A 9,985-nucleotide genomic window follows, 5' to 3' on the forward strand; every position below is an offset into this window, starting at 1 on the left:
ATAGTTGGAACGAAAATGTGATGCAGGGTGCCTCTTTGTATGTTAGTGAGCATGAGAAAATAGGGTGAGATGAAGTGACACCCCCACAAGCACACACTCACATTCCTTAAGGACAGGAATGGGGAACAGGCTCATTCAGTGTCAGCTGGGATGCTGAAAGATGAGAAAGTGAGTCACTTTTAGCAAATATGATCTGTCTGCATCCCTCTACACAGCAGTTTAGCAGGTGAAGGTGATCGTGTGAGTGAATGACTTCAACATATTTTACCTGCTTAAACAGCACACAGGTACATTTGAGCCTTCATATGGTAGTACATTGAGGTCAATGCTTTCTCACGGCATGCATTTTCATTTCCATAGAGGTTGAGAATTTGAGATTTATTGTAATATAAAATATTGAGAAAACTGAGATTCTGAGTAGAGATACAGTGCATATACAATTTATCAACAGCGTTGTAATCAGATAAGATATGGCAGGGGAGCAGGACTGCACATGTTCACCAGGTTTAACATAGGTTTTTTCGTTTGCATAGTTTTGAATACTGTGGCTCAGTTATCCACTAAAATTCAAGGAAGCTTGAGATGTTTTTCTTGTCATCTGTTCATCATATGTACAGATAGACTATATTCATGCCTCTTATGTAATGCAAAACTCCTTTACCGTAACAAAGATCCTCAAGGACATCTTCTGTGCCGTTCAGTACATTAGTATTTTAATTAAATTTAGGAATGAGTGTTTACAGTGTTTACCTTTTCAGTTGAATTACACCTCTATAAACCTGACTGACCAGAGGACATCCTAATAGAGAAACTAAATAAATATAGTGATGATGACAACCATGCAAATGACTGAAGGACCATCACACACATGCAGTTCATATTTTGTGATGTGGTTACAGGGCAGATGGTAATATATTAGAGAGCTGATAAATCACTTAGCGTTCCTATGTCACTCAGAAGAGAACTGCTGACTTTAAATTACACTGCACTCTCAGAAATAAAGGTACAAAAGCTGTCACTGAGGTGGTACCTTTTGAAAAGGTACACTTTTGCTCTTATTAGGTTCAAACATGTACACTTAATGCACTGTACCTTAAAGCACTTTACCAAAATGGATACTTAAGGTACAAACATGTACCTTTTCAAAAAGGTACCGCCCAGTGAGAACGTCTGTATCTTTATTTCTGAGAGTGTGATTTAATCTACAGTTTTTTTAATTATTATATTTTACATTTTATTAGCATACTGTCTTCAATTTAAAATGCAGTCATTCTGAAATAAAGACCCAATCATTGACCCAAATTGTTCTAAATTCTCCCTAAAATCTCTCTTTTATAATACATAAAAATAAAAAATTATCTGTTTAAACATGATAAACAAGCATGTTAACCACTAAACTGAACAATTCTGCCCTGCTAATATCCTGCTCATTTATACTTGTCAAGTTGTCGTTTACCTCCTGGGCATGCGGTATGTAAAGTGTGTAAGAGGCTTAAGATGTTATTTTAGAGTCTCATGCTTCTTTTTTTACACTTAAACCCATTGCTCCCAGCTATCTGTCTCTCTCCTAGTTTAATCATTCCATTTAGTTAAGAGCTCAATGGGTCACCGACCTGGCATTCCAGCCTTTTTATACTTCCCATGCTGTGCTTCCAAAAAACGTCTGTCAAGTCATCAAGGAAGACAGTCAAGAATCTTTGAGGAAAAGCCAAAGCAGAGAGATGACATTTTCTGATTGCTTGGATTATCAGTCAATCAGCAAAGTGCTGATGGCCCAGCTCTAAAAGTGAGACAACTCTGCGAGTGTTAAAAAATGTGTACATGCGTGCCAATTTTTTTGGCTCTGTAATTACTTGTCAAGATATGCTTGTATTTGATACTTAAATGTAAGTACGAGGCTCACTGAAATATTAATAAATGTCTATATGTAGACCTATACGTAATTAAAATTGTGTAAATGAATATTATAGCTGAAATAATTCAGGCATATTCAGGCAAGAAAGTGTTGTTTATGCAATGTATGGGTCTTAAAGTAGAAAATATACAGTATATGATGTAAGTATCACATGGGGTTTTTTTATGGCCATGGTGGTGCATATTAGTTGTGTGTAGGTTACACAGAGTTCACAGATGCCCAACATGTGTGTAAGCCAGAAGGGGGTGAGGGATTCGCTACCACATTCAGTCATTTTTATTTAATAAACCACTTCCTGTAATGCCACATATTACAGTATAGATATGCTAAAGTGATCCAATTAAACAAGAGTTTTTAACTACAAGCTGTTCCTAATCAGGCAAACATCTTTTGAAGATAGTGAGATCTGCTGGATGGTAAAAATGAGCAAGTGTATGTTGATTTTAAAGTTTTCATCATGTCTCAATTTGTTTGTTTTGGATATGCAGTGTCTCTAAATTACACTCCAATGCAAACATTCTGAAAATGTCTTGATATTAATGTGTGTCAATGGATAAAATAAAGAATTATAATAATAATAAAATATAAATTGTAAATGACTATTATTGATAATAATTGTTATAATTGTTATGTAATATTACAATTCATGATACTTATAAATATATTATATGTTGAATAAAACAACAATAGAGACTACAATAGTGAGCATAAGTCACACAAATATTTCAGTGATTTCAATCAGTTCAAGTGCTCCCTTTTATTGTAGATGATCAGGATAATTACATTTATGCAAAAATACAAAAATGTCCTTTTGACATTATGACATACCAAACTGTATTAACACATATTATAACAAATCATCGTTGTGGATTTAGCATGTAATTATACTATTATTTTTACCCACACGATGAGCCTTGAATATGAATGCTACCTCCATCTAGTGGTGAGTTTGGTTAAAGGTTTACCGTCATAATAGTGCAAAATGATATAAAAAAATATAGTTATATAAATATAAATATAGTATATCTAATTGTTACTTAGCTTGGTTCAAACTGAATAAAAATTTTGAGAATGTTACTAGTGTTTCCAATAAGTAACACTGTCAATGAACAGCTCATAAGAAAGCATCCTGATTGTTTTTGGAGAATACAAAATTTAGCACCAACTAAGTTAATACTACAGTCAAGATTCAAGATAGTATTGTATATCTTACATATGCATTATGTCAAAGATTAAAAAAAATTCTACAAGCTGTGGTCAAATGCACTGTTTATGTGCTCTTTGGTCTATTTTAGACTTTACAGGCCCTGGCCAAGGTACGCTTCCATTATATGGAAGTGATAAGTCAATATTCTGAATAAAATCTTTTTTTTTGAAGAAAACTCTTCTTGTGCATAGGAAAAACTAATACACAGTTCTTATTTCTGACAGCAGTTATATTAGTTTTAAATACAGCGCATTGAAATATAATCACAATCACAATACAACTGATGCAATCTAAAACTTATTAATTCCTTTTAGGTAATATTGTCACATTAGAATCTGTTTAAATGAAATTATTTTCTTCAAAAGATTCCTCAGGATGACTTTGGTCCTTCTCTCTCTGTAAAAGTGTCCACGGTCAGTCTATGGTTTAGCGACAGATATTTCTGCATGCGCAAGGCAGGATAAGATATATTGACTATATGCGTTTCTTGTTTTGAGCGACCGGAAGTGAGGGTTTGTCTGGGTCGTAGATTTATTAAGTCGAGTGATGGGGTTGGACGGTAAAGCGATGGAAGGTTGCTGCGTGTCCTGTGTGTAGGGGGTTGATCTGGCTGGGCTTGAGTGTGTGAGAGTTTTTGAGGATGAAGTTCTGCCGGGTTGGGAAGGACAAAACATGTTGATGGCAACACAAGTCTGTGGGGACGTTTCCTCAGTTTAGGTTGAAAGATCAAAGATTTCTCTAATGTGACCTTACGGGAGGTGAGGGTAGGCCAGGTCTTCTTTACCTCTTCTGATTGGTTCTCCTTACCAGAAATGCAATGGCTGCTTATAAGTGAAGACTTGTGACTGCTGGATTTTAATAGCGGATCAGGGTGAGACTGAATAAGAGGCTTGTAAACAGTGGCTCGAGGACGCCTGATTGAAGTTCCCTCTACAAGAAGATTCACTCCCACATACTGAGGAACTTCTACTGCTGCCTAAAGACAAAAGAAAAAAAACAACATATTTTGTATAGAAAAAATAAATGTTGTTTTTAGGACACTAATGGGACCTAAAAAGTTATTACATTTTCTGTGACATTTTCAAAACAATTAAAAAAATCTAAATATTGATAAGCCTTTTAAGCTGTCCAAATGAAGTTAGCAATGCATATTAATATTTAAAAAATAAGTTTTAATATATTTATGCTACGACCTAAGAAATGTACAAACTGTCTTCATGAAACATGATCTTTACTTAATTTAATTAATTTAAAAAAATAAATCATTATGACCCATACAATGTATTTTTGTCCATTGCTACAAATATACCTGTGATACTTAAGTCTGGTTTTGTAATCATAAAAAATATATAATAGTTTCCACCAAAAATATTAAGCAGCAGAACTATTTTCAACACAGATAATAAGAAATGTTAATAATTTCTCATATTAAAATGATTGCTGAGAATTCAGTTTTGTCATCACAGGAATGAATTACATTTAAACATTTTAAATATATTCAAATATATTAAAACAGAAAGCCATTATTTTAAAGTGCAATAATAATATTACTGTACTGTATTTTATAAAAATAACTGAAACCTCGGCAACCATAAGAAAAACATAAAAATATAAAAATCTGACCACAAACTGAATTTATGTAGAATATAGTTTTGTTTGTTTTTCATTTAGTTAATTTAGTCAGTGTGCATGTGTACCTGTTTGTATATGAGTTGGAAACCACCAGTGTGAGTGTTGCGGTCACAGCGTCGATCCAGCACCACCCGCAAAGTGTCTTCCTGTACAGCGGGGCAGAGTCGAGCTGTGACCCCTGTGGAGGGTGCCATGGTGGGACTGGCATTGATCTCCAGCAGCCAAGGTCGTAAATCCCGGCCCAGCATAAAGTCAGCCCCATAGAGCTCAAAACTAGCTTTCCGAGGTTCCACACTGTCTTGTGCAGTCAGGAGAGTCTGGATAACGGCCTTCTGCATTCCTGGAACCACCACCCGTTCCCACAGATCATCCTGGCCTGAAGCAGCCAACCAGGAGCGGAACTGTGAACATGACCACATGCACTCAGCGGGGAGAGAAGGATTGCGATCAGGGCTTGGTTGAAAATGTTTCTGGATGGAGTTGTTGCAAAGATGTACAGAACTGATGGTGGAAAGCAGAGAAAAAGATTAATTGAAGTCTATCAAATAATCTCTCTTAAAGGAATAGTTTAACCTGAAAATGGAAATTCATGTATGGCTTATATTTTCGAGAATTTCAACAGTTTTTGTCCTTGCAGTGAAAGTCAGTGGGGTCCAAAACAACGGTGGATTCCAATGACTTTCACTATATTGAAAGAAATATATACAGTATCTAAATTATTTTTTACAGAAAGTCTTTAACAACATGAAGGTGAGTAAAGGTTTTAATTTTGGAGTGTTGTAATTTTTGGGTCAACTATCACTTTAATGTTTTAAATTAGTTTTCTCACCTATCCAGTGTATGAGTTGAGTAAGGCTGGGTAGAAAATCGCAGGTAGCACTCACGGTAGAACCACACAGTAAGAGGGTTCCAGTCTGTGACCAGGAACCACTGTCTTACATCAAACTTAGTGTCATGCACCAGAAGAGGCCGCTCCAAGTACTTCTGCACCACCCACTTACTGTCCTTCATGATGCCATGGTCTGCATCTACTAAACTCAACATCTCATCCAACCTGTTCATGCACATTATACCTACAACAGTAAAGTCAAAGTAAATTAAATAGTTTTACTGTATTTTTACTCTGCTTTCCTTTAGGCATCACCTACTCACCTCTGCCTCTCGACTTGGCCCCAGGTTTAATGATCCAGATGTTGCAGAGTCCATCAGTCTCCATCTGAGGGCAAACATGACTCATCTGCTCCAGCATGCATTTACAACGCTCCACATAAGCTTCACAGCCTTCTATCGTCAGTCCTTCACTGCAAAGGAAAAGACCAAGAAAGCTTTATAACCGTTGTACAAAATATTATTCCCAAGCCTGCAAAACTTTTGTTATGGATAATATATATAGTTTTTTTCTTTTTTTGTCTCATATTTTTTCACCATGTACCCTTAGGTGTTAATTATTAAATTTGTACTACAATAGTAATCAACTATTTATTTTTTTCACTGGTTTTAGGTTTGATATGAGGTCCAAATGTTCTGGTATTTAAGAATAGTAATATGTATCCTACTTATTTTTTTATAACTTTATTCTGATTGGACAGTCCAGGTGGCTGAACACCATTGTTTACGTATAAAGGTGTGTACAGATTCTTTAATTTGTCTTATGTTAAGAAGTTGACATGAGACATTTTTGCTGTTTAGTGTTATTTCATGATTTTCGTTATAGAATTTCAGCCCTTAAACTTTTCAAGAAACGTAATATGACTCATTAGATGCACTTTAAATAAACAAAATCATACTCACTGAATAACTAAATAATAATTCTGAAGAAACACCTTCCACTGTTGCTCTGAGAGGGTAGGTATTGTTTCCAAAGTGATGTCTATGTCACAGTGTTCTAAACTGTTAAGATACTCCTGACATATATGCAATGCATTGTCAATTATCGAGGTTCCAACCCTCTGATTGGCATGCTGTTTACGTGGCTTGTTCAGACCTATGAAGGAGGAAAGATGTGTGAATAAGTTTGAGTCCTAATGTGGGTATGTCTGTGTTAATGGGTGTGTCATACCATGAGATTTTGCATTATACACCTCCCTGGTTCTCTCCCACTCTGAATCCCCTCCATACTTCTCCAAAACATACAGGAGTAGACTTGTGCATGCAGTCCTTCTGAAGTCCTCTGTAAAGAAAGAGAACAAAATCAATTTCTTTCAAGATCAAGTTTGTCAGCATTGCGAGTTCAGTCCAAGCATAAGGCAACCCATGAAAAGTTACAGAGAACACCACAGGTGTGCCTGTGAGCAACACATTTAACCTCTGTGCAGTTTATGTGGTGTAAATCTCTTTAAAATATCAGTTAAACGAAAAAGAAAACAAGTAGCCAATAGGGGACAATAAAGATTAGGAGTACTGACCAATAAAAGCATGTTTATCATCATCCGCTCCTAGTCTGTAGCAGCGTGGGAAAAATGTATCGGGATCTGCTGCATCAAACCATTGCAAATTTCTTAAATTCATACACAAGCCAACCTAAAAAAAGGATGAAGTTAAAGGTAATGAGTAAGAGGAAGGGTTTTTATGTAGATTAATTTTGGTTTCAAAAGCTTAATTTGTTTAAATTTGTGATGAACCTTGGTGGTGAAAGATCCAGCCTTTGCGTAATGATTGGTCATCTGGTCTTTACGTAAAGAACGACAGTCGACTGAATCTCTCTTGGTTGTCCAGTAGAAATATGGCGTCTCGTTGCGAACCAACCGTGTCTAGGGATTTCAAATAATGATCAGAGACTGCCCACTGTCGAAAAATCGCATTGAAAAACACAGCTGCTATGGCAACTATCAGTGAAATAGTTTCTAAACATACCATTAGATCGTACAGATCATCTGCCTCTTCGTTCCTCTCTCCTTCTTCTCCTGAGTCTGCAAAAAGAAAGAGAGAAGGTGGCGTGACAGTAGTTAAGGGACAGGAAGCGTGATCTTTGTCGATGACATCTGTTTGTTGGAATGAGTGGTGTCAGGTTAGCCACTCAAACTATCATATCCAGCTTTAGATTACAGTAGGTCATTACCTAAACAGTTGCTCCGAGCAGAGCATTTACAGTATACTTCAGACAAACACAAAGATACTTACAATATCGTTTAAAAAAATTGAAGTTTTGTAATATTATTGTAATCTCTTTTCTCTTGCTCACCAAGGCTGCATTTATTTGATGAAAAGGCATTAAAACTGTTAATGTATTGAGATAAAATGTATTGTTATTATACTTTAAATGAGCCATTTTAATATATTTGAAAATGTAATTTATTACTGTAAATTACTGTACTGCTCTCATGCTCCTTCAGGAAGCATTCTAATATGCTGATTGCATGCTCAAGAGACATTTATTCTTATTATTATCAATTTCTGTGAAACCCTTCATTTTTGTCACAATTCTTTCATGAATGGAAAGTTCAAATGAACTTTTCAAATAATTATAAAATTGTCTTTGCTGTCACGGTTAATCAGTTTAATGTGTCATTACGGGAATAAAAGTAATAATTAGTTTAAAAAATGTAGATACCAAATTCTGTTGTTTAAATTCATTTAATTATAATTACTTAGAAACAGGGATGACGCTGACTGACAAAAGTGTGCTAGACAATACCTATATTTTTAAATCATGTTTACATTTAAAACATCCCCAACAGAACATTGTGTCCGTATCTAACTTCTGGGTGCAATTTTTTCCCCTGTGTATAGGTAGTAAACCCGCACACACACACACATACACACACACAGAAACAGACCAGCCTTATCATGTGTCTACGCAGAGTGATGCATCTTAGTTCTGTCAGATACTCTCACCATCATCATCACTGCTGTCACCCTCATCTGTGGCTTCTGTTTCAAGATCATGTCGACGGAGCTGTGGGACAGAGGGCCGAGGTAGTCGCCGCTCCACCCATCCTCTGGCACGCAGTCCTGCACGGATTACCGGATAGGGACCCAGCACCGAGAACACTTTCTTCTCCTGCATTAGAATAGACAGTGCATATTCATTGAGATCTCAGTGTCATTAGTATTATTAAATTAAAGATAATTCGTAGTTAATCGAAGGCACTTCTTCTGCTATGAATCATTAGGATTTAAGAAGCCTCACCTTTATTGCCTTGTCCACTAGAGTCTTAGCTGTCTTCAGTCTGTCCCCATTTATCATTGGCAGATTTACATAATTACAACGAGCTCTTCCTTCAAAGGGTTGCACTGTGACATTAAGAAACGCTTTACAAAAATGCTGAACAAAATAAATAGGCAATAGTCGTGTGGGCCACAAATATACTGAAAAACAACATTTAAACTGGTCCTCATTATCTGAAACACTTCTTAGTCCAAATCATGTTTTCAGTCTAATAATGTCAACAGACAAAAAAAGGAGAAAAAAAAGAAAAAAAAGACCCCAAACTTTTATTTTCAGCTTCTAAGGTCTCTGTGAGTGCATGTTAGGTAAAATCATGATCATAAGAGAAAAAGAAAGTGTGTACATACTGTACCTTGCATATGTTGGTGCATGTTTGAGTTATTTCTCACATCACTCACAAAATGGATCAGCACCTAAAAGTTTGAAGTGAGGTTAATTTAATGCACATTGCTCACTCTTTAACTCTGACTCTCAGCAATATATATTTAACTGAAGAGATGACAGCTCTCCGTCACAATGATAACTATGAGAAGTGAAAACCACGCGTACAATAAATAGTTGAACACTGTAATTTGTGACTGCCTAGAAACGACTTCACACAGAAGCTCATGTTCGGATCCTAAGAAGAAGAAAAAAAATACTATGCACATTCCTCCTTAACTCGGTAGAACTTTACTGGGTAAAATAAAGAAGCAGGTCACAATATTTCAATAATATAACAATATTTTATAGATCCGCGTGACATTATAAAACTTAAAAAACAACAAAAACACATAAATCTTTTAGGGCCGTTTACGACCATACTGATTGTGAGAATTACTGAGCAAGCTTACCTGGACTGCGACGTTCACCTCTGGATTTGACACCCGCCAGAAGCAGTCTGTTGAAATCGATAAGGTCACCGGTGCGCCCAGCCTGCCCGCCCGGTAGAGCTGCAGAGAAACGCTCGTTCAGCGCATGCGAACTTCACACGCTCCAGCTCCGGTGCTGTTTACATCACCCTTAACAACTGTTTCCTGGAAACGGATGACGCCGTGCGTCTACTCAGCCGAAACATACAATG

General features: G+C 36.4%; 1 protein-coding gene across 1 annotated transcript; it reads right to left on the reverse strand.

The window, feature by feature from the left end:
- Positions 1-2,657: 2,657 nt before the first annotated feature.
- Positions 2,658-9,872, reverse strand: ttll3 (tubulin tyrosine ligase-like family, member 3). Its single transcript, XM_043242315.1, has 13 exons — positions 9,756-9,872; positions 9,275-9,335; positions 8,884-8,987; positions 8,589-8,754; positions 7,608-7,663; positions 7,376-7,504; positions 7,160-7,274; positions 6,814-6,924; positions 6,546-6,738; positions 5,907-6,055; positions 5,584-5,827; positions 4,820-5,255; positions 2,658-4,098 (listed from the first exon to the last, which is right to left on the reverse strand). The coding sequence occupies exons 2-13, from the start codon at positions 9,291-9,293 to the stop codon at positions 3,493-3,495; spliced, it is 2,328 nt and encodes a 775-aa protein (XP_043098250.1). The 5' UTR covers positions 9,294-9,335; positions 9,756-9,872; the 3' UTR covers positions 2,658-3,492.
- Between the last annotated feature and the right edge of the window lie 113 nt (positions 9,873-9,985).

Source organism: Puntigrus tetrazona, chromosome 6 (assembly GCF_018831695.1).
Source record: "Puntigrus tetrazona isolate hp1 chromosome 6, ASM1883169v1, whole genome shotgun sequence".
Taxonomy (NCBI): Eukaryota; Metazoa; Chordata; class Actinopteri; order Cypriniformes; family Cyprinidae; genus Puntigrus; species Puntigrus tetrazona.